General features: G+C 40.9%; 1 protein-coding gene across 2 annotated transcripts; it reads left to right on the top strand.

Moving 5' to 3' along the window:
* Nucleotides 1–384: 384 nt before the first annotated feature.
* On the top strand, nt 385–3587 carry LOC148932489 (14-3-3-like protein G-BOX factor 14 kappa). 2 transcript variants are annotated; one of them, XM_089065832.1, is made up of 5 exons: nt 385–1037; nt 1213–1335; nt 1832–1948; nt 2211–2286; nt 3236–3587. In XM_089065832.1, the coding sequence occupies exons 1-4, from the start codon at nt 561–563 to the stop codon at nt 2280–2282; spliced, it is 789 nt and encodes a 262-aa protein (XP_088921958.1). In that variant the 5' UTR covers nt 385–560; the 3' UTR covers nt 2283–2286; nt 3236–3587. The 2 variants fall into 2 exon arrangements, with proteins under 2 accessions (XP_088921958.1, XP_088921959.1); XM_089065833.1 differs by lacking the exon at nt 2211–2286 and having other exon boundaries at nt 390–1037.
* The last annotated feature ends 19297 nt before the right edge of the window (nt 3588–22884 follow it).

Below are 22884 nucleotides of genomic sequence, written 5' to 3'. Positions count from 1 at the left end.
TTCAGCACAATTTTATGACATACCAAACGATTCCGGGCAAAAAGAATGACACGATACCAAGCCAGCCACCGGAAGAATTGGCGCGAGACGTTTCAGATTAGTCGTCGCGCCGTAGCTGGTGAGAGATCGTTCTAGGGTTCAAATGATTTTTTTGGGTGAAAATAATGGGGGAAACCTTTCTAGAAAGGGTAATTTAGTCTTTCATACTTCCATATCTTGAGACGTAAATCAATGCAGAATTATATACCATCCATTTTCTTGGTTTTCATTCTGCTTCATTTCTGGTGAAAAGTGTGGGCCTTGTGCTAATTCTAGGCCCATGAAGAAATATATAATGACAACCGAACACTGGTTATTCCCAAGAATTGGGGCCTTATCTGGCCAATTATGCACAACCGAACGACTCCTAAGGAGTAGAAAACAGTTCTTGAGTACTTTTTACTGTCGGACGGAGTATTAGCTAAGATCGTATATTCACTCTTGGAAGTTCCCTTCCCCAAATTCACATTCACACAAATCAAAACCCCCAATTTCTGTGTGGCTCACTCACTAGTTTTCCGATGGCTCTGAGCAGAGAACAATACCTCTACATGGCGAAGCTAGCAGAGCAAGCCGAACGCTATGAAGAGATGGTTCAATTCATGGACAAACTCGTCGCCAGCGCCCCCGCCAACGAGCTCTCCGTCGAGGAGCGCAACCTCCTCTCCGTCGCCTACAAGAACGTCGTCGGCTCCGTCCGCGCTGCCTGGCGCATCGTCAGCTCCATTGAGCAGAAAGAGGAGTCTCGCAAGAACGACGACCACGTCTCCCTCGTCAAGGACTACAGATCTAGAGTCGAGGCCGAGCTCTCCCAAGTCTGCGCCGGCATTCTCAACCTCCTCTCCAACTGCCTCATCCCCTCCGCCGCCTCCAGCGAGTCTAAGATCTTCTACTTGAAGATGAAGGGAGATTACCATCGCTATCTCGCCGAATTTAAGGTTGACGATGAGCGCAAGGAGGCGGCTGACAATACTATGCTCGCTTACACAGCCGCTCAGGTATCCTGCTTCCTTTGATTAGGGCTTTTGGTCTCAGATTTTAGGCCTATTCATTTTTCTCTTACGATTCTGGATTAATTTTTTGATTAACTTTTCAATTGTTGTTTTGGTTCAATTTTAAAGCTGTGTATTTCTATTTAGTAATTTGTCTTCTTTTTATGATCGATGTGAATAGGAAATTGCACTAGCTGATCTTGCTCCCACACATCCTATACGGTTGGGTTTGGCGCTCAACTTCTCCGTGTTTTACTATGAAATTCAGAATTCATCGGAGAAGGCTTGCAGCATGGCCAAGCAGGTTTGTTGAATTGCTCTTCATATTTTCCGCGGGTTTCTTTACGCTCTAAGAAGTAGTAGAAGATTGTTACTAGATATCTCATTCTCTAATCTCTATAGGTTCCTTATATTGCAAAAATGTCAAGTATAGGATCTCAGTTCGCATCCAGTTGACTGAAACTTCAATGTAATCTTGTTTGTTTACTCTCTAGAAGAACCATTGTTCCCTCCCTTGGACATTTTATCGATCCGACTATCCATGTGTTTCTCTCTCCGCAGTAAAACTAAATCTATTTCCCTGCCTACATTATCAAAGAGAGATCATATAATTGTCACGATGCATTTACAAATTATACTGCTTAGATTGGTATCAGACAATATGCCAGACCGAAGTTTCAGTTAATTTTCCTTCTATAATGATTTGGAGATAAGAATACTTGCCACTTACGTTTATTTCTTCATCTTGTTGGAGAATCATATTTTGCTTGAACATTATGTGACTTATTCATGATATGTAGGCTTTTGAGGAAGCTATTGCTGAGTTGGACACTTTGGGTGAAGAGTCCTACAAGGATAGCACTCTTATCATGCAACTTCTGAGAGACAATCTCACTCTCTGGACATCGGATATGCAGGTAGAAAACAACTAGATTACACGCTTGAATGACATTTTAAATAGGGGCACAGAGTGGATTTTAGTATAGTTCAGCTCTTAACCACTCGTCGAACACTCCTGCTTTTATTCTGTGTCATTTTTATCACATTTCTATTTAATCTGGAATGATTGTGTTTAAATATCTATGTGCATTTTGTATGTAATGACCTCTCTTGTGTATACTGCCGTTTGGCACTTTATTAAATGATAATTAATTTCTCTGTCTACTGTGGCGAATGTAGTTCATTGTTTTCCTGCCAGTCCAATGTATTGAGTTTGAGACATGGCTTCTTGATCGGTACTGTTCTAAATAAAAAGGTGATTTGAGCTTTTAGATTTTTACTCTAACTAAATCATATCCTTTTCTCTCTGCATCCTCTTTTTAATTGTTTATAAGGGCTAACCATATGTAGTTTTTCACTCTTTGATTGGATTTTACTACCTCCATCCCACTCTAAGTGGAGCATTTCTAATTCGGCATAGGATTTTATTTTGTGTTGATTTGTGAGTGAAGTGGAGAGAATCAAGTAGAGAGAGTGATGTGTCTATATTCTAGAAATGTGTCATTTAGAGTGGGACATCCCAAAAAGGAAAATGTGTCACTTAGAGTGGGACGGAGGGAGTAATAAAAAATGTATCAAAAGTTTTGTCAATATATGATACACTCAGTTGATTGAATCAGATAACAACATTTTAGCTTGGAAATTAATACTAGTAGTATCTCTTAATATTTGAAATAATGCATCTCTCTAATCTTACCATTACATAAATGATTTGCAAGGCAAAAAGGTATTTTTGCATGTACATCTTTCATGCTCATCTGAAATTACTTGAGTTCCTCTGCATGTTTGCTTTTGTTAATACTCTGTTGAAATTTGCTAGCTTCTCCATTAATATATATAGAATTTGATTCATTGATGAATATAACATATGTTCTTGTTTATCGAACAACCTACCTGGTCTATTCATAAAATTGCTATAACAAGAGTTGGAACCTCCTTTTGTTATTGGCTTACTCTCTTGCCATTAGAAACATAGCCGATCTTATTAACACTTCATGCACTCGCAAATTCTAAACGATTTTAAAAATTGTTGAGAACCCCTCCCTTCCCCTTTGGACTTGTTTCTCTTGTGTGTGTGCGTGCGCGTGTGCGTGTGCGTGTGCGTGTGCGTGTGCGTGTGCGTGTGTGTTCTCAATATCTTGTATGTAATGCAAATCAATTAACTTGGTTTTCTATCTCTGTGCTCCTTTTGGCGTGGTTTGCAGGACCAGCTCGATGAGGCTTAAGTCAGTGGCTTTATCTGCTCCTCAAGGAGGTGGGCTTGAATGTCATAATCCATCTGTAATTTGCATATATAGGACGGAAAAGGGCTTTGAGGTTTCTAATGTGTATCAAGACTCGGATGATTCAATTCTCCCTTTCTAGTGCCTCATAAAATGTACTAGTAAGAAATTAAATGTGATACGATCCAGTCCAATACATGGTCGTCATGTTTAGGTGGAAGCATCTTTGTTTTCTCCCTCATGTCTAGATGGCTTCTTCATATTCAGCTATTACGTTGACTTTTAACGAGGAACCTATGCCACTGAGCACGAAAATGAAGATGACTTTTGATTATTTATGTTCTAAATGACAATTTATCAGAACACCAGAAGTAGTGACTAATCTAAGTTTGTTGATTTGTGATTTTATTGGAATGCAATAAATTTGATCGATGCAGGGAAGATTCGTGGAGAGAAGCAGAAAGGTTAGTGATGTTACATTCAGTTTTATCTTGCAATTACAAAGATATGCAGAGCCTGCTATCTGAGTTTCTTTCTACTGCTGAAGGTAATTAATTCATTGTCATCTTTGTGTGTAGGGTATACTTTTTTTGTTGTTTCCTTTATATATTATATTAAGACAGTTTGGTTTTTAATTATAATTTTTTTAAAATTTTGGTTATATAGTAGGAGTATTTTTTAGTTTAATTCTGTAATTTTTAATTTGAATAATATGTGTGTTTTTAATTATATGAAATAAGAAAAATCATATAAATCAGAAATAAAATACATAAATTGTGGAAGACTGAATAAATAAGTGAAGAAGTTGTTGGTTTTAAGAGCATCCTTAACCCCGTCCCGGATTTGGGCCGCAAGTCCCCTCCACGTCATCATTCCCTCAAATTAGGGGGTTCCAGGCCACAACTCCATTAACCCCACAGGCCACAACTTGGGCCACAACTCAGGCCACAACTATTCATTTGCATTATTCACAACTACAACATATTTTAATCGTAAAATAGAATACGTTGAACAATTAAAACCGGGAAAATTCATTGTTCAGTCGAAAAATAAAAAATTACAAATCCTAGAAAAAAAAATTACAAATCCTAAAAAAAATTATTAAGACCTAGAAAATAAAATTTTCAATTCCTAGAAAAAATATTGAAATAATTTAGAGGATATAAATGGAGAAATTGGTGGAAGAATGTTGAAGAAATGGGTATAAATAGGCAAAAAAAAAAAAAAGAAAAAAAAAAATTGGGGGTTTGCGGCCCGTCCCGTAGCAGATAACCTTAGGCCGGGTCGGACCCCGGGACCGGCCCAGGCCGTGACTCACCATGCTCCAACGCTGTTCCCGGGCCGGGATTCGCGAGTTGCGGCCCGGCCCATCCACGTTAAGGATGCTCTAAGAAATTATAAGGGGGGATATTCAATTGTTGATGATGGCCTAAGACCACTGCAATTTATATTTTGAAACATGCTTTGGATCCGAGCTACTCGTATATGTGATTAATCACAGATTTTAAACTATAAATTTAAATTATACTACTAATTTTTATTAATGTAAATATACATAGGCAGTGTCAGTGCGTCCGTGCCTAGAAATGTTAATTAGTGAGGGACAAAGGTGCTCGCATAATTTAGAGTTCTTAGAGCACTCCCAATGGCGACGGCGAAAATCCGGCGATTTTTCGCCGGATATCGCCGACTTATCGCCAGCCATTGGGAGGAGTTCGGCGATTTTTCGGCGAAAATCCTACCGATTTTACGCCAAGCGGCGTTTTAACGCCGGGCTATCACCGGATCATCGCCGGCCACTGTGGGGAGCTGTTCGGCGATTTTTCGGCGATGATCAAATTTTTTTTTTTTTTTTTTCCTCAACGGTCATATTCTAATTTCCACCCCTATAAATATTTCATCCTCTTCCTCCATTCATCACCCACAAACTTCATTCACACAAATTTTCAATCTTTTTTCTCTCCATCTTTATTAAATGAGTTCTGATTCATCGTCTCGTGCTCAGTCCGACGAGGAAATATCACATTCTTCTTCCGAAGAAGAGGTACCTCCCGCTCCCACCGGATGGGATGTAGCGGGTTTCGCCAACAACCCAATCAACAACTATATCTCCCGCTGCATACAAAGCGAGATCGCTCGAATGCAGCAGCCACCCCCCCAACGGCCAATCCGCCGGCGGCGCCGATACATCCCTCGCAACCACACTGGTGCGCACGATCGGCTGTTCGCCGATTATTTCGCGGAAGAACCACGTTATCCGGCAGATGTATTTCGTCGCCGGTTCAGAATGCGCCGCTCCCTCTTCCTGCGCATTGTTAATGCGTTGTCCGCGCGTTACCCCGAGTTCCGGCTCCAGCGAGACGCAGCAGGGAAGCCCGGACTATCGCCCCTACAGAAATGCACTGTTGCCATCCGGCAGTTGGCATACGGAGGGTCCGCCGACATGTTCGATGAGTATCTGCAATGCGGCGAGACGACTGGCAACGAGTGCCTGAAGAATTTCTGTCAGGGCGTGCGAGAGATATTTGGGGAGCACTACCTTCGCTCGCCGGACGCAGCTGACTGCCAGTTCCTACTGGATTGGCACTGGAGGACCCACGGCTTTCCGGGGATGCTCGGCAGCATCGACTGTATGCACTGGCAGTGGAAGAACTGCCCAACCGCGTGGCGAGGCCAGTTCACTACCGGCTACAAAGGTACGCATCCCACCATCATTCTTGAAGCCGTTGCCGACCAACGGCTTTGGATTTGGCATGCTTATTTTGGTATAGCCGGGTCGAACAACGACCTAAATGTTCTCAATTCGTCGCCCCTTTTCAACGAGCGGATCAACGGGTTAGGCCCCTCCATCGAATTCACGGCCAATGGCAATGTGCATAACATGGAGTACTACCTGGCTGACGGCATCTATCCGCAATGGTCCGTGTTTCTGAAGATGATCAGATGCCCACTCGGAGATAGAAGAAGGTATTTTGCCCGAGCGCAAGAGTCTGCGCGCAAGGATGTGGAGAGGGCATTTGGGGTGCTCCAATCGCGATTTGCACTGGTAAAGGGCCCGACGCGCTTTTTCTACCAGGGGGATATTGCCGATATCATGTATGCGTGCATCATCATGCATAACATGATCATCGATGATGAACACGAAGGCGTCCTCGACGTCACCAACGACCCAAGTGTTGCATCATCGAGTCACGGTGTCTCAACCGAGTCCGCCCGCCAGGGTGTACCGCACAACGAACATGAACGGTTCCAGGCGTTCATGGACATACACCAGAAGGAGGCCCATCAAGCACTACAACACGATATCATCGAAGAATTGTGGGCAAATAGAAACCGCGCCCACCGCCCTTGAATTTTTTTTTCTTTGAATTTTTTTTTTGAATTTTTTTTTCCATTCGTGTACTTTTTTTTTTTTTTTTTTTATTTTCTTCGTTGTAATGTGTACCCGTGTTTAATACAACGAACTTTATTACTATTATTTGTTTTATCTTATAAATTAAATAAGCTAGCTTTATTATATATAAAAATAAAACAATTAAATTAGTGATGATGTAAAAATGAAATGTTGAGTTAGGGAGAAATAAGGGAGAAACCATTGCAGAGGTTGGCTAAAAGTTGGCTAAAAACTGGGGATAAATTTTGGTGCTGATGTGGCGCTGATGTGGCAGGAGTTAGGGAGAAATAAGGGAGTTTATCCCCAAACCATTGGGAGTGCTCTTAGAGCATTTCCATCCGTGCTCTTAGCTTAGAGCACGGAAGTGGGCCCGGATCCACTTTTACTCCTTGTCCTTAACTAAGAGCACAACACCCACATCCGTGCTCTTAGCTAAGGAAAAGCTCAAGAGTCCCACCATTCTATTATTCAATTTAAATACTTCAATTACTAAAAACATTTCTACATTATAAAAAATACATTAAAAAATAAAAATTACATAATTAAAATCGTAAAAAATAAAAATACATAATTAAAATCCTAGAAAATAAAAAAATACATAATTAAAATCCTACAAATTAAAAATTCTCATAATTAAAGTGTTTTGGGAATTTTTTTGTGTTGAAGTGGGGTATTTATAAATGAAAATATGAATTTTGGGAAAAAAAATTGAAAAATAAATTAAAAGTGGGTAGAAAACGGATATAATTTTTTGGGAAGTGGGAAAATATTATTTTTAAATTTAAAAACATTTTTTTAAATTAATTTTGAATTTTTTTAAAATAAAAAATAAAAAATTTGAATATGTCAACGGCTAAGCCGTTGGCCAATCAGAGAGCGCCACGTAAGGGTGCTCAGCGGCACGGACGTGCTCTTAGCTAAGAGCAGCGTCGTGCCGCTGGCACGGACGGACAACTCCCATCAGCGGACAACCTCGTCCTTGCCAGCAAGGACGGACGGACGGCGCTAAGAGCGCCGCTGCGGATGCTCTTATGCTTGGTTCTAAAATTTACTATTCTGCCGTATAATAAAAAAGGAATATGGGAAAAAATATCAAATGTAGTGATCAACATTTTTTAATCTCGTGTTGTTTAGAAAAATAAGTTATAATGTCAATATCAATATAAAAAATCATATTACGTCAATACTCCATAAGAATATCATCAAGAACTTGATTGAAAATCAGAAAACATGGGAAGCTTGGACACTATTTAACATTCTTATTATAAAACATGTAAAAAAGTGAAAAAAAATACTTTATATAAAAATTATGTTTTTCCTTTTTATCGTTTTCAATCAAAGAGAATGTTTTCAAAATGGTCACTTTGACTTTTCTATAAACGTGTAGATAATACTCCTCTGTTATGAGGCCTAGAGTGAGTTACCTATTTTTAACACGGTATCAGAGCTAGTCCAAGTAGGGTGATAAGTTTCTTTGTCGTAAGTGTGGAAGTTCGATAACCATTCTGACCCACATTGCAAGAGTGTATTGATACCTCTACTTATCCCATATCGATAAAATAGTGATCCCGACTTTTCTATATATGAGTGGATAACTTTCCTTTTTATGAAGCCTTTAAAAGGAGTGAGTGACCATTTTTACGTGAGAATGTGTACTTAACCTCTAAAAGGAGTAAATTCTGAACTCCGAAGTCAAAATGTGGGTTCCTTAACAAAATATAATTAATATTGAATCAAACAACGGAGTCTCAGCTAACCCAAAGAAGTTGGTATGGTCTTAACTAGGAGTGGGCGAAGGGACTATTCTTTGAAAGCTCGAATCTCAAACATAAAAATAGCAGAGTGATAAAAGAGTGGATGAGGACCAACTCAAAATATGCCCATTTTCTACCATACAAAATACAACAATAGATACCATTTTATGTATACATATTGGTGTCTAAACCGACCTTCCAAATCCCAATAATTTCTTGATTAGATTACCCCAAACAAGTAGAAGCACGTGACACGACATGGCTCCATCCTTCTTCTAAATAGTTTATAAATTTGGTCTAAGAGTGGAGGTGGAAGATTCAACAAATCAGTATCCTAAGCTCTTCTCATCTCATCTCATCTCATCTATATCCCACTTACAGAGCACCTTTCATACGTTCTTATAAAATTCGTCCTCAATTTTCAGTTTCCTTCTTTCCTTCTTCTTTAATTTATTTTTATTTTTATTTATAATTAAATATTTAAACAACTAATATTTGAAGTGATCCATAAAAATAATCTAAATAACTTTATATCATTATTAGATGAAAATTACTTCCTCCGTCTTATAATAGATGTCACACTTTTCTTTTTAGTTTGTCTCATAAAAGATGTCACATTTTTTTTTTAAGTTCTCTCTCATATTAATATAAATATATTATTTTATTTCTCCACCTAACACACAAAACAATATTTTCTAAAATCTCGTGGCATTTTCGTAAGAGTGTCCACTATAGGAGAGTCGTGGCTCGTGGCCCGGCTGCGGCTCCCTATAGTGAGGGGGCCATGGATTTTCGTGTGGGGGGTGCCAGGAGAGCGCCATGCCAGTGGCTCGGCCGCGGCTCCCCCTATTTTATAATTTTTAAAAAAAATATTTTTGAATTTTTGTTTATAAATACCTCATTCTACTCTTCTTTTTTATCTCACACACATTTTATCTCATTCTCTTCAATTTTTATACAACTTTCGAAAAATGCAAGGAGGAGAAGATAATTCCCCCTAGCTACGGAGATTCGGGACACGGGAGCTTTCCATCTCCCCAATACTGGAGAGCGAGTCCCACCCCCCGTCCATCCTAATGTGGAGTCCGCCATCGCCGGCGCCGTGGCAACAAACACCCCAAAACCGGGGTCAGTCCCCCGCTTATGCATTTTTTTTAATTACTATAGTCCAATATTTTTTTATTGCAGTTAAATTAAAATATACACAAAACGAAAAAAAATAATTTATTTGGTGGCTTGGTCTTGTCCGCTATAGTGTGAACAAGTTTTTTGGTGGCCCGGCCAAGTTTTATGGCTTGGTCAAGTTTTGTGACTTGGCCCGGCCAACCATAGTGGATACCCTAATTATGTCATCTACTGTGGGAAAGAGGGAGTATTAAAATTTGTTCGCTGGGCCCCCTTCCCTAACACCTTGTAGTGTGCTAATGAGTTGATCGGATGCTTATTTTTCAATCAATAAATTTGAAAACATGATCCACTTGAGTATGAATTTGTATTTATCATCCTTTCATAAAAAGTGGAGTACTTCCATTCAAAAACTACCTATACTGCATGCGATTAGTACTGAATCTTATATTATGGTGCCCAGGAGAGCGCCATGCCAGCGGCTCGGGCACGGTCCCCCTATTTTATAATTTTTTAAAAAAATATTTTCGAATTTTTTTTATAAATACCTCATTCTACTCTTCTTTTTTACCTCACACACATTTTATCCCATTCTCTTCAATTTTTATACAACTTTCAAAAAATGCAAGGAGGAGACGATAATTCCCCCTGGCTACAGAGATTCGGGACACGGGAGCTTTCCATCTCCCCAATACTGGAGAGCGAGTCCCACCCCCCGTCCATCCCAATGTGGAGTCCGCCATTGCCGGCGCCGTGGCAACAAACACCCCAAAACCGGGGTCAGTCCCCCGCTTATGCATTTTTTTTAATTACTATAGTCCAATATTTTTTTATTGCAGTTAAATTAAAATATACACAAAACGAAAAAAAATAATTTATTTGGTGGCTTGGACTTGTCCACTATAGTGTGAACAAGTTTTTTGGTGGCCCGGCCAAATTTTATGGCTTGGTCAAGTTTTGTGACTTGGCCCGGCCAACCATAGTGGATACCCTAATTATGTCATCTACTATGGGAAAGAGGGAGTATTAAAATTTGTTCGCCGGGGACTGGGCCCCCTTCCCTAACACCTTGTAGTGTGCTAATGAGTTGATCGGATGCTTATTTTTCAATCAATAAATTTGAAAACATGATCCACTTTAGTATGAATTTGTATTTATCATCCTTTCATAAAAAGTGGAGTACTTCCATTCAAAAACTACCTGTACTGCATGCGATTAGTACTGAATCTTATATTATGGTGACTCCATGGTTGTAGTACGCTTTCATTTCAACTTCAAATCTAACTTCCAACTACATCATTCAATGATACAATATCAACCAATATATATACATGTACACTTAAATAGTCACCGATCGAGCGCCAATCGCGTTCGGCAACGCCCGCCAATAGCCGTCGATCGGCGGTTCTCATGCAATAAGCGCTGATCGGACCGTCGATCGAACGACGACCAATCAACGCCCTTATTGCAAATGCTCTCATTTATTGTAATAATCCCAATGGTTTCAAAAAAAAAATAATTTTTTTTTAAAAATTTTCCCTATTTAATTTTGGTCATTTTTTGTTCAAAGAATCAATTGGAATTCTCTAGTCTTCTTTTTTTCCCTAAACCGCACTTCACTTTACCCTAAAGACAAATGTTCATTTCTACATAAAGCTCCTCCTCACCAACACTATCTATTCAACACCTCTCCCTCTCTTCAATTTACACTTTCTCTCACAACCTCTCTTATTTCCCTCGCTCTGGCCTCCTCACAGAAATGGCAGAGGCATAATGCCAATCTTTACATGTACTAGTAAATCCCTAGCGCGTTGCGCTGCTGACGACATTCCGTGCCAAATCTTTTGTATACAACGTCCAAATATGTATTCATAATTTGGTACTAAATTATTCGAAACAAAGAGTGTAACAGCCCGCCCTCCTAGGGTACAATAAATGCGGCGGCTGCTACCCGAAACCGACTCCAAAGAAGTAAACACAGACTAGGGTTTCATTTAAAGAGTACTGACCAAGAGAATTGAAAGGAATATCAGAGTATTTAATGCAACAACTTAACCTAGAAGTTCAAAGGAAGATATATATCATAAATGATGGTCAAAACCTTAAGAGTACGACATAATATCCAAGACAAAGTCACGAGAAAAGGCTAAGGTCTCAAATCGAAGGCAAGAAGCCAATACTCCAAAACAAATTCATAAGTGTATCAAAATTCAGCGGAAAAACGACCAAGAGAAAATCATAGCTATGTATGGTGACACAACTACACTTAGAGTTCAACATATCCATATTAGTTAATTAAGCTGCTCAACACCCGCCACCGCTCGTCATCATTCAATCTGCACATAAGGAAAACACATGCAGGGCTGAGTATTTTGAAATACTCAGTGAGCTCGTTGCCAAAACATTTTATAAGTTATGCCACCCTTACCAAGTGAACTCGAGTTTTAAGCAGTTAAAAAGAATATCACGAGTATCACAAAATATATTTTCATAGACTGGCCAGTCAAAATAACCTCCCATTTTCTCATCAAATTAACAATCACAAACATTCCATGGTGCGACGAAAGTGTGGCCACACTTTTCGCCCACGAGACCGGCCGACTAGCAAGGACGGCTCTCGATCCCATTGTGTACACAGCCTGGTAGGGCTTGCGGCCCATACTCAGACCCGAATTCGTATAAGCATATCCAACAATCACATTTAAACAAACATAGGCATGGCATAACAGTTAAACCACCCTAACTCAGAACCACATTTTGACAAAATTAAAGAGAGTTTTAAGAGTAAAGCCCACCTCGATTGCTTAGTTTTCAAGTAGTTTCGCTTTTCTGTTATCCGGCTTCGCAACCAAAATTTCACCTTTTAATCACATAGGCACATATCACAAATTAGGTTCAATACTACTCTTACTCATGCATGTCTCATTGCTTTTCCCTCTTCCCAATGATTCACCTTATCATTACTAATTAATCAAGACCATGTTTATCACACAAGATTATTTAACTATCAAACACACACTACACAACACAGCAACACACACACACGGCACACACATACACACGCCACACACACACGGCACACATATATATGCATGTTCCCACATCCCTTTTTATCCCTCTTTCACTCAACCAAGATGCATGAGGGTTCAACAAGACCGATTAATCGGTTAGAAGAAGAAAAAGAAGAAGTAGAAGAAGAACAAACATAACTCTTAAACAAAAATACCTTTTTGAGAAAAACGATCGGTAGGAAACAAGTATTAGCCTTGATTCTTCAAAGTTCTTGGATTAAACTTCAATTCTTCTCCAAAAGATAGCAAAATATTGGAGTGTAGAAGAAGAAAATTGAGAGAGTGTATGGGATGGGGGGGGGGGGGGGGGGAATATGGGGCTAGGGTTAGGGGTTTTGGTTCTTATTTATAGAGTTCAACAAGATCTTTAGGTAATTAGAATAGAATATTTGGTAAGATCTCATTCTCCACAATTAAATAAATAAAGAAATATTGTGAAGTAGGGAAGAAGAATTAACAAAAATAGACTAGGTATCAAGCATGGCAATTTTCGAAAACTAGGCTTCTAGGATAGCCAAGATTTTGTTTTGGTATTTTTCCATATAGAATAAAATATCATGGAGCAAAATAAAAATAAGGAAAATCCTCCATGAAGCAAGGTAAGGGGCGATTTCTATGCCTTTTAAATAAGGCATGGATTTTTGAATATTGACTAAAATAAAGTAAGGCAAGATCTCTTGAAGTATGGAAAGATTTGGTAGAATATTTAAATTCTAGGTATGGAAGGAAATCAAGTAAGGAATCAATTAAATAAGCAAAATAATATTTCCTTTCCACATAGTGATTTTCGAAAATCACTATTAAAATGAGGGGGCTCGATTTTTCCATCTTCAAACAAGGTAATAATTGGCTCTTGGAATTTAATTTGGATAAATATCCCAAGGATTAAATAAATTCCGGAAAGATAGAAATTCTTTCTCCAAGGGGTCTAGGGTTCGAAAATTACAAGAATTAGGGTGACAAGTATTTATGGAAATTTTTCTCTAATATTCTCACTCACCCTTAAACAAATAATTGCCACATAATCTCACCAAATAAATAAATCACATGCCCCATCATTAAATCAAAAAGTTTGACTTTTCAAACTTTCAACACAAACCCTAAACTCAATTCGACCATATTAACTCACGGAATAAGTGCATTCTTGATTCCACGTCATCAACAATTAATTCTAGGGCTCTAAAATTAGGGTTCTAAAATACGGGATGTTACATCCTACCACACTTAAAAGAAATTTCATCCCGAAATTTGATACATTTTACGGAAAAAGTTCCGGGTATAGCTCTATCATCTTATCCTCACGCTCCCACGTGGCTTCCTCGGGCCCGTGGTTTCTCCATTGAATTTTCACGAAGGTAGTGGTTTTATTTCTCAAGGTTTGGACCTTTCGATCTAAGATTAACTGGGGTCGCTCCTCGTAGCTCAAATCCGGGCTTACAGCAATATCCTCGTAACGAATCACATGCTTCGGATCGAACACGTATTTTCGCAACTGCGACACATGAAAAACGTTGTGCACATTCCCAAGGCTGGGCGGCAGCACTAAACGATAAGCTACGGGTCCTACTCCTTCTAGAATCTCGTACGGCCCGATAAAACGTGGCTTCAGCTTGCCCTTGACTCCAAAACGCGCAATCCCTTTCGACGGGGATACTTTGAGGAAAACTTTATTACCAGCGTGGAACTGTAGGTCCGTCCGTCGAACGTCGGCGTACGACTTCTGTCTGTCCTGAGCTTCCTTCATTTGCGCGCGGATTTGTCGAACGATTTCGACCATTTCTTCGACTGCATCGAGTCCAAGCGCTCTTTGTTCGCCAACTTCATCCCAGTAGAGCGGAGATCTACACTTTCTCCCATAAAGTGCTTCATATGGCGCCATGCCGATCGTTGCTTGAAAACTGTTGTTGTAGGCGAACTCGATCAAAGGGAGTGCGGTCTCCCAACTTCCGCCTCGGTCGAGCACCACAGCTCTTAACATATCCTCGAGAGTTAGTATTGTCCTCTCGGATTGTCCATCGGATTGCGGGTGAAAAGCGGTGCTAAAGTTTAAGCGTGTTCCAAGCTCACGTTGTAGACTAATCCAAAATTTCGAGGTAAACTTCGGGTCACGATCAGACGTAATCGTCACTGGGACTCCATGTAGTCGCACGATCTCTTGAATGTAGATCCGAGCTAACCTATCCGATCCATGGGTTACGGGGATTGGTATGAAATGCGCACTCTTGGTAAGTCGATCGATGATCACCCAAATCGCGGTGTTCCCTTTAAGGGTTTTTGGCAACGCAGTCACGAAGTCCATAGCGATGTGCTCCCACTTCCACTCGGGTATCTCAAGTGGTTGTAGCTTCCCGTACGGTCGTTGGTGTAAGGCTTTCACCTGTTGGCAGGCTAAGCAACGCTCCACGAAAGCTGCGACATCTCTCTTCATGCCGTTCCACCAAAAGGACTTTTTCAGATCCTGGTACATCTTCGTGCTCCCGGGGTGAGCAGTGTATGGGGTTTCGTGCACTTCGCTCAAGATTTTGTTCCTAAGACCCTCGTCGTTCGGCTCACACAGTCTCCCTTTAAAGGTAAGAGCGTTATCGGAAGCCTCGCTAAACTGTCCGGACTCACCGGTCCTTACTTCGACTCGAATCTCCTCTAATCTCACATCTAGATGTTGTGCTACAACGATCCTCGTCCTTAGATCAGGTTCTACTACTAACGCGGCGATTCGACCTTCCACGGTATCGGGTGTTCTAACTACCTCTATCCGCAACTTACTCAACTCTCGCACTAAACTTTCCTCTTTTGTTAGAAAAACAGCGAGTTGCGAATGGTCTCTACGGCTTAAAGCGTCTGCTACTACTTTTGCCTTGCCGGGGTGGTAGTTGATACCACAATCGTAATCCTTCACTAGCTCGAGCCATCTCCGTTGTCGCATGTTCAGGTCCTTCTGCTCGAAAAAGTACTTCAAACTCTTATGGTCCGTAATGATTTCACACCTAACTCCGTAGAGATGGTGCCTCCAAATCTTTAGGGCATGCACTACCGCGGCTAACTCTAAATCGTGGGTAGGGTAGTTCAACTCGTGCGGTTTCAACTGTCGCGACGCGTAAGCGATCACCTTGTTGTTCTGCATCAACACGCATCCTAATCCGACTTTCGAAGCGTCGGTGTAAACTACGTAGTCGACTTCAAGCTCGGGCACAGCTAACACTGGTGCGGTGGTCAATTTCTCCTTCAAGAGTTGGAAGCTCGCTTCACACTCCGGCGTCCAATTCACCTTGATTCCTTTCTTGAGTTGCTGGGTCATTGGTCTCGCTATCTTAGAGAATCCTTCGATAAACCTTCGGTAGTATCCTGCCAAACCCAGGAAACTCCGAATCTCGTTCGGTGTCGATGGCGACTTCCATTGTTGCACCGCCTCGACCTTGGCGGGGTCCACTCGGATTCCTTCCGCTGACACGATGTGTCCTAAAAAGTTGACTTCCTTCAGCCAGAATTCACACTTACTGAATTTGGCATACAACTTCTCTTTCCTCAATGTCTCCAGCGCGATTCGTAGGTGTTCCGCGTGCTCCTTCTCGTCCTTTGAGTAGACTAAGATATCATCTATGAATACTAAGACGAACGTATCTAGGTACGGATGGAAAACTCGGTTCATTAGGTCCATGAACACGGCTGGGGCGTTCGTCAGACCGAACGGCATCACGACGAACTCATAGTGACCATATCTGGTATGAAATGCGGTCTTAGGTATATCCTCCTTTCGCACTTTCAGCTGGTGGTATCCGGACTTCAGATCCATCTTAGAGAACACTCCGGCTCCTCGGAGTTGATCGAACAGGTCATCTATCCTCGGCAAAGGGTATTTGTTCTTGAGGGTCAATTTGTTCAACTCTCTATAGTCGATACACATTCTCATTGACCCATCTTTCTTCTTAACGAAGAGCGCCGGTGCGCCCCATGGCGAAACACTGGGCCTAACGAAACCTAAGTCCATGAGCTCTTGCAGCTGAATCTTTAGCTCCTCCAATTCCTTAGGCGCCATGCGGTACGGTGCCTTCGATATAGGGGCGGCTCCAGGTTCGAGATCGATCGTAAATTCTAACTGCCTATCTGGCGGCGGTCCAGGTAACTCCTCGGGAAAACATCGGGAAAATCTCGTACGACTGCAACGTCTTCAAGCCTCGCTTCCTCATTCTCTTCTCCGTGGAGATAGAAAAGGTAGGCCGGGCGTCCTTTCCTCAACATGGCGGTGGCTTGTAACGCAGTGACTACAACGATTCGTCGGTTCATCGAGATTCCGTGGTACACGGCGGGTTCTGTTAGAGTTTGTATACTAGAAATCACGTTTCGAGTGATTGAATACTGTAAAACTCTTATTTTATTTTCCAATGAATAAAACAGATTATTTTTGTCATAATGTTGTTATGTTTTACATTTAATGGATGTTAATGCATGTTTAAATGTATAAGTTAACTTAACAAAGTCTAAGTCTTTGTTTTAGTAGACCGGTTGTGGGCGTCGTCCACTTTAAGGTAATACGGTCAGTTCTAAACAAAGAAAAATATGAATTTCACAACCTAGATGGAATTAGACTACCCATCGAGAAAGGTTGCAATGTCAGTCCGTATATTTCTAAGCCTTACTGAAATAAGATGACATTGGTGTGGTATAGCATTGAACGGATCTAACAGCAAGACTTGCCTTGGGCTATCTACTGAAAGGCGAGGTCTTGATAAATATTTATTTCTTAATCAATGTAGGTTAGCATTGAGCATACGGTATTGATTATGCATTGCTTTGACTTATCAAATGGTGCGGGTTTTTCGTAGCCCAATTATCCTGATATATTGGGCAGTGGTGATCGATATCTAGCGGTGCTAGGATTGCTATTATATTGAATCGTGCACGAGGTGAGTCTCGTTTGATAATGTCCTCAAGAGAAGCGCGAAACTAAGTTTTATTATTCGGAACCTAGCTAGTTGGAGTATGATTACTCTATGAATAATAAATGAGTGTTTCATGCTAAGTCCACTCTTGGAATTAATAAGAAGTTAATTAATTAAGTCAATAGCAGACATTAATTAATTAATGGACATATTAATCTTAAGCACGAGAAATGAAAGATAAACGGAAACCCGGATTACTTATAATTTCGGATTTGGATGGGGAGAGTTCAATATTACTTCTGTAGTGGCTGCTCGTAATATTCCAATTATAACTTATATTAAATTGTGGGTTCAATTTAATTAGTAAAAAGTAAATTGGATGAGCCCATATCCAAAGCCTTCCATAGATCCCTGTCTGGGCCCAAAAGGAACTTAATATAAATAGGAGAATAAAGGAGACAGAAAATACACAATATCTCATATTGCAATTTTCGAAAATTTCGATCTCTCCCAGCTGTAGGAGATTTCGAATTTGAGTCCTATTCCAAAAAGGATTTCTTCTGTCTTCTTTATTTAAGTCCTAGTATTCTAGTAAGATCAGCCCACACTGATATTAGAGTACAGTTCGGGAACCAGAGAGAAGATTTGTGGTCTAGTACTTAAAGCTACACGTGGAGAAGTCGCTAGCCATCTTCAATTCTTTGGAGAATTAATTAGGTATTATTCTACTCCGTAGAAAAGCATGTTTTAGGTTTTCAATATTCTTAAAGCATGATTAATTCAAGTTATGAGCATGATACATGTGATAATTACGCGAATAGATTTTGTCTAAATAATCTGCTAAATAGATCTGATTATTATGTGATTTATTTACATGCTCTTCCGCTGCGTGCACCAACAACTGGTATCAGAGCCAGTCTTTGGCTCTGATTATTTGGATTTAAATTTCGCGAAATTCATGTATGCATGTCTTGATTGATTACGAAGCATGTTCTTGTGTTTTTATTTTTTATGTTTATGCATGTTGAACTCAAGAACATTCGAATCATAGAACTTGAATTATTCGAACGAACTAGATGTGCGATTCGTCGGCGCTTGCGCCGGGACGAATTGCGCTATGATCGATCGAAGAGGGTTGCCAATCGAGTGGGAGCCGAGGGCGACGGGCATGGGGCGACGCGCCGGCGAGCAAGGGCTCGCGCGCGCCACCGGCCAAGCCCGCCAAACCCTAGCCGGCCCCGATCAAACGCGATGCGACGCGACAGGAGCCGAGGACGTGCGATCACGCGGCGACGCGCATGCGAGCAGGGGCTCGCGCGCGCCGCCGATCGAGACCGCGAGCCCAGGCGGCACCAGACGCGTCGGACGGAGGAAGCCTGGCACGGTGGCTCGTCCGAGAACCACCGAGGCGCCGGTCTTCTTCGCAAAACCCTAACCCTAACCCTAATACCGAAACCCTAGCCGACCCAGCCCTAGCGAGGCGCAACCGAGAGCAGCCGCCGGCTGCTGGTGCGCGCGAGCTCGTCGGGCAGTGGGAGATCGCCGGGAGGTCGTGGCTCTGGCTGCGCCTTCTGGCTCGACGACGACGGAGGGTGAAATCTCGGCGGTTGTCCGCCGGGAGGAAGAAGGGAGAAGGAAGAGCGCGCCGTAAGGCGCGGGTTTTCCGGCGGTCGTCGGGGGGCGAACACGCCGTCCCGGCGAGAATCTCCGGGGATATCTTCGTATCTTCGTTGTGTAGATTCGTGCCAACCTCGAATCTCTAGAAATTGACGAAAGATTATTTTAATGATTATTTAATTGTTTAATTAATAGATATCATTAAAAATAATATTATTTAATGAAATAAAACATTTTGGGAAGATTTCCCTAGATTTTAGGAATATTTGGATTATTTTCTATATCTATGAATATTTTATATCCTAGATGATATAGATAAGAATAATTTAATAGTTTCCTAATTATAATATATATCTAGAATCTATTATAAGATATGATATATATAAGAATACATTAAATAATATAATTGATATTCTTCCTAATCTTGAACTTGGAAATTATATGAATTTGATTTTTCATGTCTAATTAAGATTATAAATAATGTATTTTATTTTAGATATATCTTATAGTAAGACATGAATGAGAATTAAATTCTAGATTAATAGTTTCTATATTAAGATATTAAAGATTATAAAAGATTTAATTATCCAGTAAATTAAATACCAACAGAATTTAATTAGTCTTAATCTGCCTTAAGGCTAAAGGATAATTAATTAAAACCATAACCCAAATATCTAAGCGATAATTATGAACTAATGGTTTATATATGGTCTCCATCGGTTGGACTGCCAAATTTTGTGAAGCTGATTTTCTAATATTATCGCCACCTACAGAGTAGGGACAATAATCCTACGAAAACAGTAAGTTCATAAGGGCGGACTTCTCAAATAATGAATAGAGTGAACTAGAAAGTGATTCCTAATATTATCGCCACCTACAGAGTAGGGACAATAATCCTAAGGAATTGCGAGTTTCAGGGTTCAATCGGAATTTATGAGATAGCTTGATTTTGTTATCAACACATGAACATTGTTATGGGAGTGTGTTGTAGAAATAAAATACTGTAATGCTAAACCAGGTGGTCGTGCTTAGGAAGCATTTGACATGTCAACCTCCAGAGGAGGAAGCTATTGATATGTCGGTGTTGTGACCAGTAAATTGTCGAAATTTTAATGCGTATTAACCTCCTGAGGAGGATACAATTTATTAATTTTGCTGTTGTAAGATTTTGAAAAGTTTTATGGTTAATCTACTCAATTTCCTTACATAAGTTTATGACAAATAGTAAAATCTTCTGTTTACAGTGCAATAAAATTCGTCAAGATGTCTTTTAATCCTCTTTCTGCCATTCTCAAAGAAAACAAACTCGAAGGCCAAAATTACATCGAATGGAAACAAAACTTGGATATCGTTCTCACAGCAGAAGAGTACAAGTTCGTACTCACTACTCCACGCCCAGCTGTCCCGGCTGCTAGTGCCAGCCAAGCATTGCGAGATGCGCATAGACGGTGGCATAAGGCGAATGAGATGGCTAAGTGCTACATGTTGGCTTCTATGTCATCAGTACTCAAGCATCAGCATTCTGCCATGGAAACTGCCGCCGAGATCATGACAAATCTCGCAAATCTTTTTGGTACTCAGAATCGAACGGCTAAGTCTCAAGCCTTTCGGAGTATCATGACGAAGTCTATGAAGGAAGGCTCGTCTGTGAGGCAACACGTCCTCGAGATGATGAGTCACCTCAACCAGATTGAGGTATTGGGAGGGACGATCGATCCCGAGTCCCAGGTTACTATAATCCTTCAGAGTCTTCCCCCTAGCATCCAGCAGTTCAAGCTCAACTTTGAGATGAACAAACGGAATTATACTTTAGCAGAGTTGCTGACTGAACTTCAGTCGGCGGAGGACCTTATGGTTCAAGCTAAAGTAGCTATGATGAGTATCGCGCCTAATTCCTCTGGCTCTAAGGCTAGAAGAGGAAAGAAAAAGGCACCGAACCAAGTAGCAGTCAACAATGCTAAGGGAAAGAAGAAACAGCGGGGTGACAAGAAGCAAACTGGAAAATGCTTCAAGTGTGGAGAGAAAGGTCATTGGAAGCCAGATTGTCCTAAAAAGGGCAAGGCTACAGGTATGCACCATGCTCTAGTAGTCGAGTCATGTTTGGCTTTGACATCTACTCATACTTGGGTTATTGATACTGGAGCAACTGATCATATATGTTTTGATCCTGACTTGATGCAGGTGACAAGACGGCTACATGATCGTGAGATAGAGGTCCAGCTGGGCGACGCTACGAAAGTGGCGGCCGTTGCAGTGGGAGACGTTTATTTACGTTTTTCTAGTGATAGATTTTTGATTTTGAAGAATGTTTTGTTGATACCCTCTTTTAGAAGAAATTTAATTTCAGTTTCTAAATTGTCTTATGATGGATATTCGATTTCTTTTAATGACAATTGCGTTATTAAGAAAGATGGTTCTTATATCTGTCGCGGTATCATGGAAAACAATCTGTACACGATCACTTCTACACAATTTAATCAACGTAAATCAGAACTCAATGCTACATCGAAAATTTCTAAGAAAAGAAAAGAACCTTCAACTTCAATGAATGAAACGTACTTATGGCACCTTAGACTTGGTCATGCCAACGAAAGAAGGATTCATGCGATGGTTGATCAAGATCTTATTAAAGGTCTTGAGAAGGAACCGTTTTCGAAGTGTGAGTCCTGTCTCGAAGGCAAGATGACTAAGAGATCTTTTAGATCAAAGGGGAATAGGGCCAAAGAAGTACTTGAGCTCATTCATACTGATGTGTGTGGACCAATGTCAACCGAGGCAAGGGGCGGTTTTCGATATTTCGTCACCTTTACAGATGACTACTCGAAAATCGGATACATCTATTTGATGCGCTACAAGTCTGAAACTTTTGACAAGTTCAAGGAGTTTAAGGCTAAAGTAGAGACGCAACATGGTAAGAGTATCAAATGCCTGCGATCTGATCGCGGAGGCGAATACCTAAGTGCCGAGTTTTTGGACTATTTATCGGTAGCTGGGATTGAATCCCAAACGACTGCGCCGGGCACACCCCAGCAGAATGGCGTGGCTGAAAGAAGGAATAGGACCTTATTAAATATGGTCAGATCGATGATGAGTTATGCACGGTTACCTGTTTCGTTTTGGGGTCATGCTTTGCTTTCTGCAAACTATCTCTTAGACGTCTTACCTTCTAAATCTGTTCCTACTACCCCATATGAGTTGTGGAATGGGCGTAAGCCCAATCTAGAACATCTCAGAGTATGGGGGTGTCCGGCTCATGTATTGGAAAAGGATCCAACTAAGCTGGAATCTAGGACTGAGGTTTGCGTGTTTATAGGATACCCTAGAGGAACGAAAGCTTATGAATTCTATAGTCTCAGAGATCAGAAAGTGATTGTGAGCACTCATGCCACATTCTTAGAGGAAGACTATGTAATGAATCATAAGTCCAGCAGTGAGATTGCTCTAGAAGAGCTAACTCAAGTTTCAACTTCCATTAACCAAGAACAATTACCAAGTGTAACAACAATTCCAGAAACTTCAACTAATACTCCAGATATTGTAGTGCCGCGCCGCAGTGGGAGGGTCTCTCATGAGCCCGATAGATACATTGGTTTGGGTGAGTGTATGGATCACTCCTCGGACAGCAATGTACTGGATCCCTGGAATTTTGCAGAGGCGCAGGCTGATGTCGATCATTGCGAATGGGTGAAAGCAATGGATTCGGAACTACAATCTATGTTAGACAAAGACGTCTACGATTTGTCTGTCCTACCCGAAGGCTGTACTGCCATTGGGAGCAAGTGGATATACAAAC

Source organism: Salvia hispanica, chromosome 2 (assembly GCF_029641045.1).
Source record: "Salvia hispanica isolate PSC_SH4W2 chromosome 2, Shi_PSC_v1, whole genome shotgun sequence".
In the NCBI taxonomy this organism is placed as follows: Eukaryota; Viridiplantae; Streptophyta; class Magnoliopsida; order Lamiales; family Lamiaceae; genus Salvia; species Salvia hispanica.
This window is presented reverse-complemented; position numbering and strand designations above follow the sequence as displayed.